This window comes from Sus scrofa, chromosome 1, assembly GCF_000003025.6.
Source record: "Sus scrofa isolate TJ Tabasco breed Duroc chromosome 1, Sscrofa11.1, whole genome shotgun sequence".
NCBI lineage: Eukaryota > Metazoa > Chordata > Mammalia > Artiodactyla > Suidae > Sus > Sus scrofa.
The window spans coordinates 140,376,115-140,400,097 of NC_010443.5; the positions used below are offsets into that span (position 1 = coordinate 140,376,115).

Here is a 23,983-nt window from a genome sequence, read left to right on the forward strand (position 1 = left end):
CTAAAGGTCAATCACTGAGCCAGGACCCCCAGCCTTGATGGCTTGTGATAGAGAACAACACATCAACCTACAGAGAGATAATCAACAAGGATATCTGATAAATGTCTCACACACCAGAAAGAGGCCTCTGCCCAACCTGGAGTGCTGAGCATGCCTGGCAGAGTTGATGGCATCAACCAAAGTACAATGTCCCAAATGCCTTGTGGACAGTCTGACATTCACAGAAAGAAGGCTCAAGTCAAGCCCGAAAGCTTTGGGAAGCACTGATGAAATGTGAACAGGTAGCCAGGAGGAGGTGCCAGGAGTCCCATGCCAAGGAGCCTCCTGCAGCACCATGCCAGTAAGACCAAGTGATGTATCAGGACTCAGGAAGGGAAGGGGAGGAACTGCCACAATCACACTGCCATATGAAAGGGACAAGGCAGAGGGCGTTCCTCAAAATTTTTTCAAACACCTATTCTTCTGAAACTATTCCAGTAAATTGTAGAGGAAGGAATACTTCCAAATTCATTCTATGAGGTCATCATCACCCTGATGAAAAGACCAGAAAAAGATATCATAAAAAAGGAAATTACAAGCCAATATCACCAAAGAACACAGATGCAAAATCCTAACAAATCGAAGCCAATAATACAGCAAAATCAAACACCATGATCAAGTGGGATTTATCCCAGGAATGCAAGGATGGTGCAATATCTGCAAATCCGTCAATGTGATACACCACATTAACAAACTAAATAACTAAAAATATACAATCATCTCAATTTATAAAGAAAAAACTTTTGATAAAATTCAACATCTGTTTTAAATTAAGAACTCTCCATAGAAGGCATAGAGGGAGCACACCTCATCATAATAAAGACCATGTATGACAAATCCATAGCTAATATCATACTCAACAGTGAAAAGCTGAAAGCATTCTCTCAAAGATCAGTGACAAGACAAGGATGCCCCCTCCTGCCACTTTTATTGAACATAGTTTTGGAAGTCCTAGTCATAGCAATCAGAGAAGAAAAAGAAATAAAAGGAATCCAAAACAAAATAGAAGTAAAATGATCACTGTCTGCAGATGACAGGATACTATACATAGAAAATCCTTAAGATGCCACTAGAAAACTAGAAAAGCTCATAAAAAATTCAGTAAAGTTGCAGGATATAAAATTAACATACAGAAATCGGTTCTATTTCTATGCACTAACAATGAAATATCATAAAGAGAAATTAAGGAAATAATCCTGTTTACCACTGCATCAAAAAGAATAAAACACCAAGGAATAAACCTGACTAAGGTGGCAAAAGACTTGGACCTCAAAAACTATAAGACACTGATGAAAGAAACTGAAGACAAAACAAACAGATAGAAAGATATACCATGTTCATGGACTGAAAAAAATCAATATTGTTAAAATGACCATACTACCCAAGGCAATCTACATATTCAATGCAATCCCTATTAAATTGCCAATGGCATTTCTCACAGAACTGAAACAAAAAAACTAAAATTTGTATGGAAACACAAAATACCCCACATAGCCAGGACAATCTTGAAAAATAACAGAACTGGAGGAATCAGGAACCCTGACTTCACACTATATTGGAAAACTACAGTAATCAAAACAGTATGGTACTGGCACTAAGGAGACACAGATCAATGGAACAGGAGAGAAACCCAGACATAAACCCATGCACTAATTGTCAATTGATCTATGACAAAGGAGGCAAGAATACACAATGGAGAAAAGATCATCCCTTCAACAAGTGGTGCTGGGAAAACAGACGTAAATGCAGAGCTCAAGCCCCACAGTTGTAGAATCACCTGGCCAGCACACCCCAGACAAGACTGAGAACAAAAAAGACAAGATCAATGATGATCCCAACTGTGCATCAGTTTATTTTGATTAGCTGAATTTGTAAGTAAATATATTGTCAACATTATGGAAACCAAGAAGGGTAAGTCTGAATGGCCCAGTTAGGATGCTGAGTTAAGAACTAGTGGAGTGAGGTGTGGTTACTGGACAGCCACACAAGATGTAGGAATGAGTCAGAAATCATGCCTGTAGCTTAGGGGAAAAAAACTCAGGAGAAGAGTTCTTTTGTAGCTAAGGGAAATAGGGATCTGGCATCATCACTGCCATGGCTCTGGTTATAGCTGTGGCACGGATTCTGTTCCCAGCCCAGGAACTTCCCCATGCCGAGGCATGGTCAAAAAAACAAACAAACAAAAAACAAGCAAAAACAAAACAAAACTATGAGCCTCAGTAGAGGCTCAAGTTATAGAATTGTCAAATAAGGAATATTGTGTATAGTGCATATGGCATCTAAAGTTCTCTCTTCAGTGGCCAACACTGCTAGAGAGCTAGGGAGAAAAAGAAATTTTCAATAAGTAAGTCTATGAATGCTGCATACTGCAAGCATTTTCACCCAGCAGGGGACCTCACTGAAAGGTCAGTTCCTCATAGAGAAGGGGTCTCGTTGGTCAATTTCAACAGGACATTGTGACTCAGAGAAGGCTGGACAATTTCAGAAGGCGAAAGAAAGGGGAACTGAATTCACAGGGTCACTTTTTTTTTTATCTCATGTAAATTCCTTTCAAAGGCTTAAATCTTAATTGCTTTTCTTATTCAAATGTCTTTCTCGAAATATCTAACTTGTAACTTTGAAGCCAAAAAAAAGGAAAACAGTATTTTACTGCTTTTTCTGATAACTCCAGTTCATTTTCATTTCTTTGCCTAGCTCAAGGACAAGTCTATCTTTAGATTTCACTATTATGAAGAAGAAGGATGGGGCAGATTAGAGAGTCTAGAAACAAAAGGTAAGTGATTGCAAATCTTGCAAATCACTGGCAAAATTAATTGTTGGTAGGAAATTTTAAGAGCTTCTTCAGTTTTATAAAATCAAACTTTCCTTGTTGTGTCTTAAAATCATAGGACATTCACTCTGGAAGAGACCACAGGAGCCACTGTGTGCAGGTTTCTTCTCCCCAAGAACATCCCCAGCACCAAGGTATCCATAGGCACCTCAGTGACCTGGGAGCAGGTGGCTCTGCCCTACTGGAGCAAGGGTGCAATCTGTCTGTCTCCACGACCCAGCTGTTTATTTTCCTCCCATTCTGTCCTCTTGCAGAATTTCCTGTGCTCTTCAGTGGACAAAGCAGCGAGCAGTGGGGTGTGTGCAGACTGAGGTATGTCTCAGGATCCTCCCAGCCTGGGTGCCTGGCAGCCCATAGAGTAAATTCAGCAGATAATGGTGGGTCAGTTGGATTCCCATCCCACCAGGACATGAGCCCAGCCCCACTCCGCTGATGTGAGCCACAGGGCAATATGAACATGAGTTGGGCAGCTGAGCCACCAAAGCAAAGGCAAGGTCGTGGAAAAGCAAGGGAAGGAGAACCAAGCCGGACAAAGTGAGGCCTCAGGAGGAGGGGGATAGTGTCTAATGAGGAAGGCATTCCCAGTGAGACTAAACCAGTAGCAGATTCTCACAGGTGAGCAGCTAAATGCCTGTGAGGAAATCCCACAGCTGGACAAGAATCACTGAACCCACTGCACATCATTAATGGTGGCCCCTAGGAAAGGTGTGAAGGTCAGCACTTCACATCCATATGGTCTGATTCCTTCCTTCCTTCCTTTCTTTTCTTTTTTTTTTTTTTTCTTTTCTTTTTTTTTTTTTTTCTTTTTTTTTTTTTAATGGCTGTACCCACAGCACATGGGAGGTTCCCAGGCCAGGGATCGAATCTGAGCCACAGCTGTGACCTATGCCACGGCTACAGTAACGCTGGATCCTTAACTCACTGCACTGGGCCAGGGATCGTACATGCACCTCTGCAGTGACCCAAGCCACTTCAGAGGAATTCTTAACACACTACACCCCAGTTGGAACTCCTGATATTTATTTTAAAACAGGAATACAGTTCTGACAAAAGAAAAAATCTGTGCTTTCCTGACAGAGCAATGAACTATCCAAGAGTGGGCCTTACTCAGAGTTGAGTTATAAAGCTGATTTTGATGGTTGGAGAATTGAACTCAGTGCTATGAAGAGCTCCTTCTGACATCTTCATACCATGGTTGTACCTGTGAGCTGGATTCAGGGTCGTAGTGTGTGTGACCTGATATGTCGTCCCTTACATTTAACTACCAAGCAGCAAGAAGCACAGGGGGCTCTTTATGGTGCCAGCCAGCAAGGAGTGGCTGGGCTGTCAGGTGTGTTTTTACACTGAGGGTCACTTGCTCTCCTCTACCTCCCTCTCTTATTCAACACAAGAACTCCAACATTTCTGTAGCACTCAAGCCAGCTCCCATCCTCGACGTTTCTCTCCAAGAGGAGCATTACAGAGCCCATGCTGGTTTCCTGAGACCACCACTTTCCAACTATGGATCATGGAGCAGCTACCAAACTGTATGAGAGGCATCACTGAGAATCATCGAACTTTGATTTCTCTGACTTACGTCCTTTTTGAAAATCAAGGAAGCATTTACTCATCCTCATCCAGCACCTGTCTTATTTTCCATAATTTATCCAATATCACGGATTCTGGCTTTGTGCTCACACAGACACTTTTTTAGGACCCTAGACTCATGACTGTTGTGGGGTAGGACCCTTGTATTTAAAAATAAATGACTGAATTACATCCTTTCCAGTTTGAAGATTATTTTCTTTTAACTGAACTTTGCAAACCTCTTCCAGGTGCACTGAACCCCTGAAAATTGTAGAACAAGTCAAAAAGAGCACAGCTCCTTAGCAGTGAACTCCAGGAGAAGTTATAAAATGTATGGGGTCAGACATACATTGAGAGGTTTTTCTGTTTTGTTTTGGATTTTATTTGTGTTGTTTTGCTTTTGTTTTGTTTTATGGCCATACCTGCGACATATCAAAGTTCCCAGGGTGGGGCTGAACTGGGGTTGGAACTGCTGGCTTACACAGCAATGCTAGATACAACCACCATCTTTGACCTAAGTCACAGCTTGCATCACCTCTGGATCACTAACCCACTGAGTGAGGCCAGGGATTGAATTTGCATCCTTGTGGACACTATGTCAGTTTCTTAACTGGCTGAGCCATAACAGGAACTTCACACTGAGAGGTTTTCTTTGTCCTGTTTTGTTTTTTTGTTTGTTTCCTTTTTGGCTCTGCTTGAAGCATGCAGAAGTTCCTGGGACAGGAACTGAACCAGCACTCAAGCAGTGACCTGAGCCACAGCAGTGATAACACCAGATCCTCACCCCACTGAGCCACCAGGGAACTCCACATCTTGTCTGTTTTTATTGCAACAGTAGCTGAAAAAAGATTTTGACTGAATGCTGGTGGTATCTTGGAGAGTGAGGGAAGGCATCAACATGAGCCTTGAAGAGCAAATACCATCTTTACAGGAAGAAAAACTAGTCAACCGAAGAAAGAATCAGGCTGAGCAGAGGGATATAAGTGAATGCAGGGGCAGGGCAGTTAGTTCACCATGACCAAAACAGCACATCTCTGGGAACACAGTGGGCAGGTGAGGCTGAGGGAGGCTGCAGGAAAACCTTGGAAGACCCACAGCACTAGTTGAGGAGGCTTGTTCTGCAGGCACCTGGGACCCACACAAGAGTTTTGAAAAGAAGTGCAATGAACTCAGAACCGCCTTCAGAATGACAGCTGCAGTCAGGACTTGTGTGAAGTCAATATGGAAGTGAGAGAACATTTCACACAGGAAAGCCAATTAGGACATTAAGGAAACAACCTGGGCAAAATATGGTGCAAGCCTGAAGAGAGAGCGAAAAGAATTAAAGATACAAACAAAGAAAATAGCTCCTGGAGCAAAGTGTCCAGGGAGCAGAGGAGACAAAAGAGAAGAACAAGGGACAGCTGGTGAGAACGCTCCACCAGGGCAGGCTAGTCAGGAGGAGGAGGGCTGGACAGAGACATTGAGCAGACAGAGAGTGTAGAGCTTAGGAGGTGCCAGGTGCATGAACGGCCGAAAGCCCCCACGAGAATGAAGTGCTCTCCATTAGTGCCCACAGTCCTGGGGGCACAGAGGGAAAGCGTGCATTTCCTCTGAGGGCCTGTCTTCTTTGCTCACCTCCTTACTGCTCACAAATGAGAGACCAAGAATACGTGCATGCACCTTTCACTCTTGCTCTTGACAATCATTGTTCCTCCTCCTCATTCCTTACCAACACTCCGGGGCAAGGTCACTCTGACACTTCCCATCCCCTGTGTGCACCTGTGCTCAGCTCTTTGGAGGGCTGAGCCCCAGCACACTCCTGAACGGCCACCTGCATCACCTGCATCCAAACTAGGGACAGCATGGTGCTCATTCCCCAAATGGGAAAGTTTCAGGCAGGTTTCATGCAGCTTCTGTGACCTGGGCCATTTTTCCTACCCTACTACAGGGACCAGGTGAACCCAGCATTGTCAAAAGCTCGAGGAAAGAGGGAGAGCAGTAATGTGTAACACACCACACCAAGAAGAAGGGCCTATATTCATGAACATGGCCTTTACTCTCATGGTGCCCCTTCCTCACAAAAGATGGTCAGGGTATGGGAAGGGATGAAACCTTGGCACAGAACTCCACCCCTGAGAAGGACATCCTGAGCAAGTCCTGTGCTGCTGCCACTGTGTCACGTGGTATCTGTGCATGTGAGAAATCCCAGACTCTGCAACCTAAGTTAATTCCACTGTAGTTGATCTGAAATGATGTTAGTGGTCATTTCTATGAAAAAAAAATTGTCGAAACATCAGATGCCTGAGTAGGAAAAGTAATCCCCATGGACAGCATTACAGCTCTACAGGAAATGGTATTTTAACAAACATGATTTTGAATTGCTGTATCTTTTCCAAAAACCTAAATCTTTCCATCAGTTTGAACTGATTGAATAGCATCTAGACAGAAGTACAAAGGAACACATTTCTTTTCATTCTTTTATATACTATGCAACTTGTTTAGTGAGGCAAGGTGTACACATACCTACCAGGTTAAAAATCACAGACTGGAGTGGCAAAGGTGGAGGAGTAGGAAGACCCTGAGCTCACCTCTTCCTATGGGTACATCAAAATGACAACCATATACAGAGCTACTATCTATGAGAATGACCTGAAGACAAGCAGAAAAGATTTTCTAGAATGAAAGATATGAAGAAGGAACAACGAGATGGGTAGAAGCAGCAGAGATATGGTATCATCAAGACCCATAAACAGGAAGATAATAACAATTGCAAGGTTTTCCCCAAGGAGCAAGGGGTCCAAGCTCCACATTAGGCTTCCCATCCTGAGGGTCCTGCACCAGGAAGACAAGACCCCAGGACATTTGGCTTTGAAGGCAGAGAGGCTTAACTTCAGAAGAGCCTTGGGGCTGTGGGAAATGAGACTCCACTCTTAAAGGGCATGCACAAAACCCCACCACACCCTCTAGGATGCAGGGCATAAGCAGTCATTTGAAAGAAGCTGGGTTAGACCCAACTGCTGATCTTGGAGAGTCAGAAAGCAATGAAAGCTCACCCTAGGGAAATAAACACTAGCAGCAGGCATTTGGGGGAGTTCATTCTAACATGCCATTGGTGCTGGCAAGGACCATTTTGGAATCCTCCCTCCAGTTTATTACCACTGAGATCTTACCCACCCAACCTCAGCCCAGCACCAGTCCTGAGACCCCCAACCCAGTCAGTTGTGCAGTGACCCAGTCTCATCCACCAGGCAGCTGATACCAGCTGAAGGTTCCTCCAATCTTTGCCTGGCTGCCTCAGGATCTGGATCCATCCACCAGTGGATCCCCAGGACCCAGCCTCACCCAGCAGGGCTGGCAGCTGAGCAGGCTAGGGAGTCACACCATCTCCAAGTGCACCCACAGTGGTCAACCCTGCCACAAAGAAAGGCTAACTCAGCCCACATAAGGAGCACTCCGGGTTCATAGGGCTCTGATGACCAGAAGAGAGTGTGCTGCTGGGATATCTCCTACTTGAGGCCACTACCAGAAAACTGGGAAATGTAATTGACATACCTAATACATACAAATAAAAATGGAATGTTAGGCAAAATGAAGCAACAAAGGAGTATGTTCAAAACAAAGAAAGAAGATAAAGCTTCATTAGAACTAAGTGAAGTAAAGATAAGCAGTCCAAATGATTAAAGACTTCAAGGCCATGATGACAAAGCTGCTCAATATACTCAGGAGAAGAATGGATGGACAAAGTGAGAAGTTTAACAAACAAAAAATATAAAGAAAAAGCAAACAGAGTAGAAGAACAAAATATTTGAAATAAAAATACACTAAAAGGAATCAACAGTACACTGTTTGATACAGAGGAATGGATCAGCAAGCTGTAAGACAGAGTAGTGGAAATCACTGATGCTGAACAGAAAAAAAAACCTGAAGAATTTATAAACTGAGTCTAGTTTAAGAGACTTCTGGGACAACATCAAGTGCACTAACATTACATTATAGGGGACTAAGAAATAGAAGAGAGAGAAAGGGGAAGAGAACATATTTTAAGACATAATATCTGAAAAATTCCCTAACCTGGGAAAGGAAGCAGTCACCCACAAGAAGTGCAGAGAGTCCAAAACAGGATTAACCCAAAGAAGACCACACCAAGACACACTGTAATTAAAATGGCAAAAATCAAAGATAAAGACAGAAAATTAAAAGCAGCAAGGGAAAAGAAACAGAGAAGTTGCATAATACTACCAGCTGACTTTTCAACAGGAACTCTGCAGGCCAGAGGAGAGTACCACAATATATTTAAAGTGATGAAAGAGAAAAGACCTCCAACCAAGAATACTCAACCTAGCAAGGCTACCATTCAAACCTGAAGGAGAGTTAAAGAGTTTCACAGACAAGCAAAAGCTAAAGAATGCAGCACTACCAAACCAGCTTTAAGAAAAATGTTAAAGAAAATTCTCTACGTAAAAAAGAAAAAAACACAGTTAGAAATATAAGATTTATGAAAGGAAAAACCTATTGGTAAAGGCAAATATATAGTAAAGGTAGTAAGTAATCCAACCACTTACACAACTACTAGGAAAGGTAAGAGACAAAAGCAGTAAAATCATCTATATCCAAAGTGGTTAAGGGATACACAAAACAAAACATGTGAAAATGTAAAATATGATGTCAAAAACAATAAATGTGGTGGGCTGCACAGCAAAAATACAGGGTTGTTAGAATGCATTTGAAATTAAAGAGATCAACTTAAACTGATCATGTATATATGTAATTGCTACGATGAACTTCATAGTAACCACAAACCAAAGTGTGTAATAGATAAACACACACAAAAGAAAAAGGAATTCAACACCACACTAAGGACAGCCATCAAATCACAATGGAAGAGATCAAAAGAAGAAGAAACACACAAAAAGAACTACAACCCCCCCAAAAAATTTCACAAAACGGCAATAAGTTCATATCTATTAATAATTACTTTAAATGTAAATAGACTAAATGCTTCAATTGAAAGTCACCAAGAGGCTTGGATTTCCCATTGTGGCTCAGCAGTAAGGAGCCCAATTAGTATCCATGACAAATGAAGGTTCAATCCCTGGCCTCACTCAGTGTGTTAAGGATCCGGTGTTGCTGTGAGCTACAGTGTAAGCCATAGACATGGCTCGGATCTGGCATGGATGTGGCTGTGGCTGTGGCATAGGCTGGCAGCTACAGCTCCATTTCAACCCTTAGACTGGGAACTTCCATATGCTGCTGGTGTGGCCCTAAAAAAAAAAAAAAGAAAGTCATAAAGAAGGAAGCTGAATGGATTTAAAAAACAAGAGCCATTTATATGATGCCTGTAAGAGACTCACTTTAGATCTAAAGACACAAATTAAAGAGGTGGAAAAAGTATTCTATGCAAATGGGAATGAAAAGAAAGCTGGAGTAGCTATACTTAGATCAAATAGATTTTAAAACAAATACTGTCACAAGAGACAAAGGAGGTTATTACAGAATAATAAAGAGACTGATCCAACTAGAAGTCATAACAATTGCGTGTGTATATATGTGTGCATAGATAGATAGATAAATAGATAGATAGATAGATAGATAGATAGATAGATAGATAGATAGATAGATAGAGATAGATAGATAGATATAGCCTCCAACACAGGAACACCTAAATACATAAAGCAAATAATAATTAACATAAAGGAAGAAACTGACAGTAACACAATCATACACTAAGGGACTTTAACACCCTACTTACACCAATGAGCAGATCATCCAGACAAAAAATTCAATAAAGAAACACTGGCCTTAAACATCATATCAGATCAGATAGACTTAATAGAGCATTCCATCCAAAAACAGCAATATACACATTCTTTTCAAGTGCACACGGAATATTCTACAAGACAGATCACATGTCAGGTCACAAAACAAGTCTCAATAAATTGAAGACTGAACCATACCAAGTATCTTTTCTGACCATAATAGTATAAAACTAGAAACTTTTTATTCTTTCCCTTCAACTGCGTATGTGTATGGGATGACAGATGTTCACTAAACTTACAGTAATCATTTCATAAGTCATTACGCTTTACACCTCATGCTTCTACACTGTTGTCTGTCAATTCTATCTCAATAAAACTGGAAGAAAAAGAATCACAAGGGTGAGAAAGCATTCTATAACTTTGGATATCTCAAATCTGGATCAAAAGATAAAGATGTGCATGTCCAGCCAACACAGGTGGAATGTTCTGTGCCCGGCACTGTTCAGATACTAGGATGTGATGGTAAACAGCACACAAAAGACTCTGCCCCTAGAGTCAACCTTGAATATTCACACCCAGTTCTATGAAGCTGCTTCTCAGATGGCTTTATTCCTTCCCCATTAGTCCTCACTACCCCACGCCTTGGCTGGAAGCCTGTGCTGAGTCATACATCTGTGCTATGTTGGGGGATGAGAGAACACAGGTCTGTGCCCTGCAGGACTTCTGGCTTTCGAGGCTCCTAGGGGAGGTGGATCTGACAAGTGATTATCACTCATGAAGAGGTGCCCTGGCCACAGTGCTGACATGGGTACCATAATACATGGCACTCATCTTGATTTGGGATTCACAACCCCTAGTCATGTAACATGGGGCATAGAGACCAGAGGACCCAAACTGGTGGGTACCTTCCTGCGGGCAGAGGGGGGATGCCACTCCCCCTTCCACATCAGGCTGTCCAGTGTCCCCCTCAACACCCCCATGCCCACTTAAAAAGCCTTACTTCCCAGGAGCTGAGTAGATGCCAGGCTGGTCACAGGACCCAGCTTGGCTCTTTGAGAACGAGTTAACAGCATGGGAATTTCAGAAGCAGTGTTCACACCCCTGGGCTCAGCCTTGGATTCAAATTCTACTTCCAGAGTTCCCACTGTGGATCAGTGGGTTAAGGACATGACATTGTCTCTATGAGGATGTGGGTTCACTCAGTAGGTTAAGGATCCAGTGTTGTTTCAAGCTGGAGCACGGGTCCCAAATGTGGTTTGCTAGGGCTAACATAATAAAGGACCCCAAACTGGGTGGCTCAAACAACAGAAATGTACTATCTCACAGTCTGGGGGCTGGAAGCCCAGCATCAAGGCATTAGCAGGGTTGGTTCTGTCTGAGGGCTTTGTGGGAAAATCTGGTCCCGGCCTCTCACCCAGCTGCTGATGGTTTGCTAGCCACCTTTGGCATTCCTGGCCTTGTAAATCTTTGCCTTCATCTTCACATGGTGCTCTCCTGGGTGTGCATGTCTGTCTCCAAACTTCACCTTTTTATAAAGACTCCAGTCATATTGGATTAAGACCTCAATTTAACTAACTACACTGCAATGACTCTATTTTCAAATAAGGTCACATTCTAACATCTTGAAGAAGATTTGAACATGTGAATTTGAGTCAGCAGAGGTAGGGGACCTTTCCTTTTGGAATTTTTTTTTCTTTTTTTTTTTTTTTCGGCTGCACCTAGAGCATGGAGAAGTTCTGGGGCCAGGGATTGTACCCACAGCATAGCAGCCACCCAAGCCACAGCAGTGAAAATGCTGGACTCTTAACAAGCTGAGCCACCAGGGAACTCCAAGAAAATAGTTTTTACAGGTAATATAAAGACAGTGCTCTTTTCAGGAGTCCATAATATAGCCCATATAGTGAAGAATGAGGGCTATCAATTGGGAAATAACCAGCAGAAATGGAAAAGTTCGAGATGAAAAGAAAAAGAAGCTACTCCCACATCCCAAGGAGTTGGTGTGCAAATCATAGCTGACAAAGGAAGGGCAGAAGTTTTGTCTTACAACATCTGTCTCAGAGTTCTTAAATTGCTAAAAAGTTCACCTCTATTCACAAAGGGACACAAATGCCCCATCTTACAAGGCAGCATCTCTAATGACATTTTGCATAAAATGGTGAAATGTTCCAAGACTCAGGAGAACAAAAAAGACATACAGTGTAAATTTGAAATGCACTGGCATTACAGTGAGTCTTGCCCACTAGTAGAGCTCACACTGATTTCCTTTTCATTTTAAAATGTGGGTGTTGCTTCTATCATCTTTCCACAGGCACAGCCTTTGAGATATGACCTGAGGATCCTACACCTTAAGCTCCTTAGCCATAAGTTTGGGTGATGACCTCAACAGCCTCTACTGGTTTATCATCAGAATTAAATTCCTGCAGCAGTGGGAGCCCTTAAAACTGCTAGTTAATAAAATTAGAGCAAGAGAAGTGGATCTATTCACTAATGAAGGTGTAACCTAAAGACACTAGAAGGATACGTATGTGCATCTCCCACACCAGAAGGGGTGAAAATGTGGAGAGGCAGAGTCTGAAGGTGATTTTTATTCATGCATTCATTTGAGAAACACTCCAGAGCCCCTCAAACTGCATCCCAGGGGACCAAAAAGAGCTGCAGGTATTGGTCTCAAGGGCTCACCATCAAATGGGCACCTGCTATAGAGTGAGGCTAAGTGGATCTCTGATTTAAAAAGTTTTATTTTCTTGGGAGTTCCCTGGTGATCTAGTGGTTAGGATTTAGCACTTTTACTGTTATAGCCTGGGTTCAATTCCTGGTCTGGGAACTGAGATCCCACATCAAGCCACTGTGCACCATGGCCAAATAAATAAATAAATAAAAGCTTTATTACTTTTTTTCAAGCCCTTAAATGTCTTCTTCTTTCTCATTCTTGGAGAGTTGTTTTTTTTTTTTAAGTTCCAAAAATCATTCCCATTTAACCGCGGGGAAATGAGCCAGACAACAGGGGGTTTCCCTCAACACCTTCACAGACTAAGCTGCATGGGGCAGCTTTTAAACACTCTTATAAAAATTCCTTTTAAAGAAAAGAATTTTTAGCCACTTGATGCTGCCAGATATATAAAAATTAGATTCTTGGACCATTCTGGAGTGGTCCTGGGAAGCATCCTAAGCCCTCAATTGGGACCCCTTGGGGAGCTATGTCCAAGGCTTGCTGGAAAGGTGTTGGTACCAGAGCCCAACTGAGCCCCAACAAGGGTCAGGACAGCCCTCAGGCCAGCTCCAACCTCCAGACATGAGAAGGAACATTGCCTGAAGTCTCTCCAACATCTGTACACAATCAGAATCACCAGGCAGACTGAAACTGGGGCCAAGCAATAAGACACAAGTGAAACGGTACCACATGTGGCCAGATACTATAGCTATCAGCTGTGAATTTAACGATTAGTATGTTCAAGAAAATATATTTCACAGGGGGAGTTCCCTGGTGGCCTAGAAGTCAGGGAACCAGCATTGTCACTGCTGTGGTTCAGGTTCAATTGCTGGCCTGGGAACTTTTAAATGCTGCAGATGTGGCCCCCAAATTAATTAATTAATTAATTAAGATAAAATTAAAAAGAGAAAAAAAAAAGACTGCAAGATAGGAAATTTCACCAGAGAACTGACATTGACTAGAAAAAATGAAATTAAAATTTTAAAAATGTAAACTACATTAACTGAAATCGAGAACTCAACAGAAGGTTTTAATGGATAACAGACACAGGAGGGGCAACTCAGGATGCTGAAAGGTAAGGCTGGAAGGTTTCCACAGACTGACGCCTGGAAAGCAAAGGGATGGAAAGGAAAGCACAAGTCTAAAGGACAAAGGGGACTGGAAGAAATGCTTAACATTCATAGGATTGGAGTTCCAGAATGTGAAGAGAGAGAGAATGGTGCAGAAGCAATACTTTAAGAAATAATGGCCAATGTTTTTCCTAAACTAATGAAGGGTATCAAACTACAGATGCAAAAACTGTGGTGAATCTTCAGCAGCATAAATGCAAAGACCGTGGTGCTGCAGTTGCCACTTCTTTTGGACCTTCCTGAGTTTAGATGCCTTCAGAAAAGTTTTACAGAGCAATGGTCATCCTCTAATGCTAATGGTCCTTTTTGAAATGGAATTTACTATCTTCCCTCCAGGACTTCTGTGACTCCTCATGGTCACTGACTTCACCTCCCCAAACCACAGCCAAAAATTAAAGGAATGGGGACAAGGTTCACAGATGTCACAGTGAGCTCCATGGCCGCCCCCCAACCCTGACCCCCTATGCCCCTCCTGGCTGCATGCCATCCTAAATTTTTATACTTTTGGTTATGGATTATATAGTGGAACACAGTCTGGTGATTCTTCACCTGTCCCTATGAACAACACACCCGCCTCCTTGATATATGGCTGACGCCTTGTCACAACCAGCTGTTACAGTCACATCATATTGACTCAATCACGTTAAGTCTAGGATATCCTCAGGTAACTTATACTATTTTTTTTTTTTTTTTGGTCATACCTGCAACATGCAGAAGTTCCTAGGCCAGGGATCAAACTCGTGCCACAGCAGTGATAACACTGGAATCCTTAACTGCTAGGCCACCAGGGAATGCCCACACTAGTTCTTTTAAAAACAAAGGGAAAGAAGCCTGTCTTAAAAGGCTACATACTGGAGTTCCTGCTGTGGCACAACAGGGTCAGTGATGTCTCTGGAGCGCTGGGATGCAGATTTAATCCCCGGCCCAGCACAGTGGGTTAAGGATCTAGTGTTGCCTCAGCTGCAGCATACATTACAACTGAGGCTTGAATTTGATCCCTGGCCAGGGAACTCCATATACCCTGGGGCGGTGAAAAAGGAAGAAAAAAACAAAACTTCAAAAGGCAACATACTGAGGATCCCAACTATATGACTTTCTGGAAAAGGCAAAACTATGGAGACAGTAAAAAGAACAGTGGCTGTTAGGGCTTAGAGGGTAGGGATGAACAGGCAACACACAGGATTTTTAGGGCAGTGAAAATACTCTGTATGATACAACAATGGTGAATACATAATACATGTCATTATACATTTGTGAAAACACATGGAGTGCATAACCCAAACGTGAACCCTAATGTAAACTAAGGATTCAATTAATAATGTGTCAATATTCATTCATTACTCACAACAAATGCACCACACCAATGCAAGATGTCAATAATAGAAGGAGTGTGTGTGTGTGTGTGTGTGTGTACGCATGTGTGCGCATTTGTGTATGCAGAGGCATATGGAAACTCTCTGTGATGCCTACCCAATTTTTCTGTAAACTTTAAACTATAATACATGAAATAAGGCAGACAGAGTAAGGCAAATACTGGATGATCTTACCTATACATGGAATCTAAAACACCTGAAGTCCCAGAAACAGAAAGTAGACTGGTGGTTTCCAAGGATGGAGGAGTCGGTACTTATGGATCAATGTTGGTCAAAGGGTACAGTTTTCCAGAATTAAAATAAACAAATTCCAGGGGTGTAACGTACAGCATGGCGGCTATAGTTAACAATATGGTATTATACACTTGATACTTGCTAAGTGAGCAGTCTTAAAATCTCTCAACACAAACAGAAAAAAAAATGATGTGGGGTGATGGTTAACCTTAACTAAAATTATTGTTTTAATCATTTCATAATATACATGTATAGCCAATCACCAAGCTGTACCCCCTAAATATGTTACATGTTACATAATCTGTTACATAACCTTACATGTCAATTATATCTCAACAAAGTTGGGGAACCTTTTTTTAACTGCTCTAAAAATAAAGTCTATTAATTTGTTTTTTAATAAAAAGTAAACTATCTTATTAGCATGAGACTCACCCCAGAGCCCTTTCTCACTTCAAGTTCCAGGTTAGAGCTATAGGTCTCGAGGTGCTGCCCCAGGTAGCCACAGTGACTACATGAACACAGTGGGCTAGGTCAGGACTCCTGCTCTGAGGTCTCCATGCCCACGAGCTCAGCTCCTTCATCACAAAGAAGTGGGAAAGGCAGTATCTTCTCTCCCACAATCTCATGAAGATCAAACAAGACAGGTAGCTAGCAAAGGATAGGTTCCAAAGCACTAGTTTTCTTTGTTCCTTTCCTAAAATGTTTCTTACAGTGAATAGTCTCAAAAATAAACTCTCAAGCTCCCTGAATGCAGCTTCCTACAAGGCCTGAAACAAACCAGGCACAATTTCCAGCAGGAATTGGGCACCTTTAGATAGGTTATAATGACAAAGACAGAGGATGTGATTGAAGCTTTGTAAAAAAAGATTCTCTTCAACCCATCCGAACCATTTCTAAACTCCTCTAAAACTAGAAAAAAAGCAGAAGCAACTCTGGAAGAGACAAGACAATGAAAATCAATCTGTTAAACTAAACAAGTGACTGAAGTGCAACTTCATTTTTACGTAGCAGAGAGAATGCCTGAAACTGAATCTTTGGTATTAATAATATCAATAAAAGAAGCAGAAAAATGGGAAGAGGAAGAAGAAATAGTTGCTTTCTCCCTTTTCTTGGTTGTTAAATGAATATCTGGAGGGGGGAAAGCCTTAATTTTATCAGGCTTTAGCTTATGGTCAAAATCCCAATAAAAATGTACATCCTTAAATCCTCTACACATCTCCAAACTATGCCTTTTTCCTATAATAAATATGAGAAATATAGATATACATATATTTTTTTTTTCTTTTTAGAGCTGCGTCTGAGGCATACGGAAGTTTCCAGGTTAGGGGTCAAATCAGAACTGCAGCTGCTGGCCTATGCCACAGCCACAGCAACACTGGATCTGAGTCACATCTGCGACCTACACCGCAGCTTGCACCAACCCACTGAGTGAGGCCAGGGATCAAACCCTCATCCTCAGGGACACTAATCAGGTTCTTAACCCGCTCAGCCACAATGGGAACTCCCCCGTAATATACATTTTTAATTTGATTGTTTTAATCTCTCTCATATTCTTTTTTGATTATTGCTGACTCAATCCCCAATTCCCACTTAAACAGTCAGTTCACTACATTTAAATTGCTGTTATTTCTCATGAGGTCCCCTTTAATGCACTTCACATTCTTTTGAAAGTATGTCATTTGGTTTCATAGATATAGTGGGTATGTGTGATGTATTCAGCAATGTGAGAAGAAGCCCTATATCATTCCTAGCAAAGTGTCAGGAAGATAAAAGCTGAAATCCCATCCTTCATGAAGCAGGTGCACAGAGAGAACTGTTAGGGCCGTGGGACTGCTTTGTGTGATACTCTAATGGTTGAAACATGTCATTGCACATGTCTAAAATCAGGGATGAACAACACCAAGCATCAACCCCAGTGTAAACTCTGGCCTTGGGTGGTGATGACGTGTTGATGTGGGTTCACTGACTAACAAGGGTCCCATTCTCTTGGGGCATATTGATAGTGGGAGGGGCTACACATGTGTAGGGGCAGGGAGTACAGGGGAAATCTCTGTACCTTCCTCACCATTTTGCTGCGAACCTAAAACTTCTCCGCCCCGCTCCCCAGAATAAGTCTTTTTAAAAATTTAAATTTAAAAAAAGAGGCAACTCAGAAGCTCCTGCTTCCAGAGGTCTCCAAAACCTCCCTCAAAGGTATTCCATGTTCTTGCCTGTGGATGCTCAGCCTTGAATCTGCCTTTGCTCAGGCCCCCAGGCTACCATGATGGTTTCTCTGTGAGTCTGGATTTGAACTAGGCTCTCATGAAGCTGGACCTGCACGTGCCTCAGTGGGGCGTGTCTGCTTCTTTAAGGAAGGATCTGTCTGGGCCGGAGCCAAGGACAACACTTCACCACAGATCTTGCCCCCATCCACTCCACCCATCCACGTGGCCTTCAAACAACATGCCCTTCAGCCCTTCAGTCCCTGATGGCATCACACACCTGCAATCCTGCCTTTTACCTGCCTTCCCACTTGTCCCACCGAGCCACCTGCTGCCTACCAGCCACATCTCAGACTAAGAAGACCTCATCAGAGAAATCTATTCCAATTGCTGCTGGGCTTTCCCAAAGGGGTGCCTGCTATTAGCTGAGTCCTTATCACCCTGGGGGTTAGGGGCGGGGATGGTCACTTGCAGCCACCTCTGCAGCCTATGGGTTTCATATAGAAGTATCCATCAATTCCACTGGCAAAGCCTAAGCCTGGACACAAAGTGGAGCTCACGAGTACAGGAGTTCACGAAAATCCCAGGTTGGGCACAGGCAACTCTTCCTAAAACAATTTTGTGGCTACACATCTACGGAGTCCCTTATGTTTTAGTGTTAGGACAAAATCTAGTGTCTGAATGGAGTGTTGTGAAATTAATATAAGAAAATTAAACTCCAGCATAAGAAACAAACTCAAAAGCAACTACTCTATGTGGTCAACTGAATGATATTTATCAAGAAAAGGTAATATTACATTTATAGCCTACATTTCACAATCTGCCACCCACAGTTTGTGTGAAATGAATCCTTTTATTTATTTCACCCCTTTGCCAGCACCCCATCTCCAGTTTATGGGTGACATGGGGGATTTTTTTTCTTTTTTGGTTGCCCTTCAGTATAGGGAGTTCCCAGGATCAACATATGCCACAGCTGTGGCACTGCCAGACCCTTAACCCACTGTGCCACAGCAGGAATGCTGCAGATTGTTTTTTTTAAGTGAGTCACCCACAATTAGAATTTTAGCCCCACATGGAACCTTTATATCTTCAGAGAAAAGAAGAACACTTTTAATGCCTGGAAATGAAAAGAAATGATTTCACTATTAACTTGGAAGGGTTATACCCAGTCACAGAACTCCACAATGAAAAGATGGCATCTTAAGCTGACATTTTGCAAACCCCTCCCTGCTTGGCCTTATATGTCCCCCAAGTCCAGGAGCCACTGTGAATTAGGAAAGCACAGAGAAAGTCCCAGCATTAGGACTTCCTGCCATCACTAGGCCTGCAAGGAATCCTGGAATCCTCCATCTTCAGCACAGGGAGGCCCACCCCGGCCTGTGGCACCTGTGAGGAGACCCTGATGGACGCCAACATTCTAAGACCTTCCCAAGAGCTAAGCACTTCCTACAAGGATGGCCTCCTTTCACCCTGTAAACAGTTACCTATGGAGCTTGTTTTGCCTCTGCATCAGAAAAGACCCTCCTCTACTCGGGAAAATTGCATACTTGATCATATACTTCCCCTTATTAAAAATGGCAATATATTTAGCCTTGAGTTCAAACTGAAGACAGAAATGTAAGCTAGGTAATGTTAGGTCCTTTCCTGAGAAACACAAAAATGCAGGTCTTTGGATCTTGAAAAAACGAACTTAAGAAAGCTATCATTTATACTCATCCCTAATATCAATGACAGCCAATAACTGCACAAATGCAAATCATGTCACCTGGAAATCTACCTGCAGCACATCCATGCAGGGACAAGATGGGGATGGGATACTTTTTAATCATCAAAGCAACGTCTTACTCCTTCTGCACAATCCCTGCTCCTTGAGTTGTACCATTTTCAATATTTAAACTACCAAAACAAATGCCACCCGCTGAAAAAGTCAGTTACAAACTTTAAACTGCATGATAAACCTCGAACAGAGCTCACGACGAGAACTGAGTAAACAGGAACTGATTCAAAGATGGCGGATCAGAAAAGAAAATTGCTTCTTACCATGTTTATTGAAGACACAGGACCGATACTGTTAACATAGATGTCAACATCGATTACAGTCGGTTTTACTGTGGAGAAAAACACATGGGTGTTAATACACTGTGCCAGAGAGACCCAGGAAGGTGCTGCTCAACCTCCTCTGCTTCATACACTGACACTTCAAGAGTAGTTTGGAAAGGCGTTTATTTTTCTTTGAGACTTGCCTTGTCATTACCATTTTCAAAGGATGAAAGAGTCTTACTTGTACTTATTGATTAAGAAAAACCAGGTGCTTATACACTGCAAGTTGCAGTAAAAATACTCTTCAACATTTAATAAGCTGATTATATGGCAAAGAAAATATAAATTGTGGAGTTCCCACTGTGGCTCAGTGGGTTAGGACCCAATATTGTCTTTGAGGATTCAAGATGGATCCCCTGGCCTCGCTCAGTGGATTAAGGATCTGGTGTTGCCACAAGTTGTGGCTTACATTGCAGATGCGGCTTGGATCCGGTGTTGCCATGGCTGTGGCATAGGCCGGCAGCTACACCTCTGATTCAACCCCTAGCCTGGGAACTTTCATATGCCCCAGGATAAAAAGAAAAAATACACATGTAAATTGCATGTTGCCAGTGATAGGTGACTATACAGATACTTTTTAATACTTATTTAGCTGATTATATGGCAAAGACAATAGAAAAAGACAAAATATAAGACATCGTGTAAGAAATTCAATGTCAAAGTTATGCTATAAAGCCAAAACCAAGTGATGAGTAAAACCAGACAGTTCAAGTTATTTATCCATCACCTGGTTGCAACTCAAAGCAAAGATCTGGAGAGTAGACATCTCAAAGGAGATTAAGAAATACTGATAATTGTTATCATTATAACCTAAACACACACCCACAAATCACAGACCTCAAATACTATAACTCAATAAGGAATAGCATTTTTATTAAGGAACTACTGTCTCCACTATGAAGGAGTAAAATTCATGTAACAAGAAAACTTCCTACCTAACCCTGTGCATCAGAGGTAAAATTGGCTCATTTAACCTTAAAGAAAATCAGTTTCCTTTTCCTTGGCAGAATGGAACTTGGGAGACCAGTAATGAGATTCGTCAGACAGCCAACCTCTGAGCCAGGAGTCCATGCCATCTGTAAAAGAGGAGGCTCCTTCTCCCCAGCAACTAATAAAGGAGAGAACAGCACCAATTTCAGGATCTCACTACCCTAGAGGAACATGAACCTTTGGCCATGAACACAGAGTGTTTCTATGGAAACAAGAGCATTTGTATCCACAATTATTGTAACGAGTTTCCTTTAGTTTCACCACAGAGCTCATCATTCACCAGCAGACTTGGAGCTCTTGGTGTGCTTGAAGCTCACAGTCTGTTGTTGAATTATGTACCCAGAAATCTGCAGCCTGAGCTCTGCAGTACAGACCTTCACGAAACTGCAAATAATGACTATGAACTGGAGCCAACTACTCTGACACCCGTCAGTACAACCAAGTCACATGAGCTTCAAAGAGCTGTTGGCAGTGTAGAAAACACCCCAATGCAATTCCGTGTACTCTGTATACAGTGCTTAAATTTCATAAGACTGTTCTTCATTTTTAGACTGAGCTATGCTAACTACTATGAATAGTAAGTAGCATCTTTCTTCAACTTAATTGGATTCAGCAAATTCTCCAAATGCTACATAACCTTTGGTGATGTTATACACATTCTGTGTGAAGTCAGTCAATTGAAGATCCACTTTTTGCAAAAGACTTTTCTGGCTGTTTCATGGTATTTATTCAACTTTAGGCTTCCAGAGCTTTTAATCTCATTAAGTAAAACGGACCTACAGATATAAAGCCTTAACAACTTGCAATGCGAAGTGACAAATGAGTATTAAGTGCAACAGTATAAGAAGGCTTTTGGAGATAAGAGTTTGGAAAATACACACGTGTGCAAACATACACATGTGCAAACATGAACACATAAAACCTGGGGGGAATAAACCATTTTAAGCAAATATTCATTTAAGCAGCATCATGCTAAAGCAAAGGGAACATTTAGGAAAGTGATTCTGACACCAGTACCCAGGAAATAGACTGGCCACAGGAAGCTCAAGCGTTATAATTCAAAGACTTGTGATTAAGCCCTGACAAAGGATCTTTAACAAGGATACCAAGACCACTCAATGGGGGAAAAGTATTTTCAACGAATGGTGTCATGTAAATTGGATATCCACAAACAAAAAAATGAAGTTGAACCCTTACCTTACACAAAATGCAAAATTAATTCAAAGTGACTCTGAAACTACATAATTCTTAGAAGAAAACATAGGATAAAAGCTTCAGGACATTGGATTTGGCAGAGATTTCTTATACATGCACCAAAAGCACAAGCAATAAAAGAAAAAATAAATTGGACTATATCAAAATTAAAAACTTCCATATAGCAAAAGACACAATTATCACAGTGGAAAGGCAACCCACAGAATGCGAGAAAACATCTGCAAATCATATATCTGATATGCGGTAAGTGGTTAATATCCAAAAAATAAAAAGAATTTCCACAACTCAACAACAAATAAGCAAAGCAAAACAACCTGATTTAAAAGTGGGTAAAGGATACTCCAAAGAGACATGCAAGTGACCAATAAGCACATGAAAAGACACTTAACATTATTAGTAGGGAAATGCAAATTGAAACCACGAGATGCCACTTCACATCCCTTATAACAGCTACTACTCAAATACAAACTACCTACCAAAAAACAGAAAATAACAAGTGCTGACAAAGATATGGAGAAATTCAAACCCTTGTGCACTGTTGGAAGGAATGTAAAATGATACAGGCACTGTAACATTATGGTAGTTCCTCAAAAAATTAAACACAGAATTACCATATAACCCAACAATTCCACCCAAAGAATTAAAACCAGGAACTCAAACATATATGTGTAGACCCATGTCCATAGCAGCTTAATTCACAACAGCCAAAAACGGTGAATGCAATCCAAGTGCTCATGGAGGGTAAACTAAATGTAGTATCAACATATGGAATTTTACTCAGCCTTTTTGTATGTGTTATGTGATGGTCAGTCCAGAACAGCCAGGAGAAGCTGAGGAAAACAAAGTTTACTTTCTCATAGGTCTTAGAGAGAGGAGGTCTGGCCCTCTTTGCAGGACTGCATGGGAAAGACATTAAGGAGATCAGGAGGCAGAAAAGAGGGCAAGGGAGGGGCACTTAGGACATGATCTGAATGGGGATCTCTAAAGGGAAGGCACAACAGGGCAGGGTAAACCACAGGGATTGGCTAGTCTGGCTAGTTGGAACAATTCTTGCAGGATTTGGGCTGTAGAGGTGGTCTCCAGTGGCCTGTCACCTGGCCCTGGGAGGCTTAAAACTGAAAAGCACTGTCTACTCTGGGGAGTACACTGAGGAAGCATGGCCCTAGATTGGATTAGTTTGTATGTCCAAGCCCTGCTCCAGGCTGGGATCCTTGCCATTTCTGAGAACTGGCTAAGCCTGGAAAGGTCAGCCTCTGCCCAGCCAGGAAGAGTTTTTAGAGATATCAACACATCGTAATACACAGAAAAACTAAAATACATGTATATGTCTATGTAGACATGTGCTACAAAATGGATGAACTTTGAGGATATTATGCCCAGTGAAATTAGGCAGTCACTACCAGATAGATCCTGTATGATTCTACTCATAGGAGGTCTCTAGAGGAGACACTCTCATGGAGACGGAAAGGAGAATGGTGGTGGCCAAGACTTGGGAGGAGGGAGGAATTGGGGGTTGGTTCTAAAGGATACAGAGTTTCAGTTACACAAGATGAAGAGAGTTCAGGAGGTGGTTGGTGGTGATGGGTACACAGCAATGTGAATGTTAACACCACAGAGCTGTACGCTTAAAAGCGGTTAACACAGGAGTTGCCTGGTGGCCTAGCAGTTAAGAATCCAACGTTGTCACTGCTGTGGCTCAGTTTCAAGCCCTGGCCCAGGAACTTCCTCGTGCTACAAGCACGGCCAAAACAAAGTGGTTAAGACAGTAAATTTTATGTTAGGGGTATTTTACCAGAAAATTTTTTTTAAAAGATTAAGCTACGGGGAGTTGGGGAAAGGCTGAAGAGTTACACAGAG

The 23,983-nt window shown here is 42.0% G+C and overlaps 1 protein-coding gene across 1 annotated transcript in view; it reads right to left on the reverse strand.

Moving 5' to 3' along the window:
• The window catches only part of GABRG3 (gamma-aminobutyric acid type A receptor gamma3 subunit), a 609,132-nt gene that overhangs the window by 520,654 nt on the left and 64,495 nt on the right, over positions 1-23,983 (reverse strand). Inside the window, exon 3 of the mRNA XM_021098602.1 lies at positions 19,862-19,929. Within this exon, the coding sequence (XP_020954261.1) occupies positions 19,862-19,929 (68 nt within the window). The remainder of the gene's footprint in view (positions 1-19,861; positions 19,930-23,983) is intronic.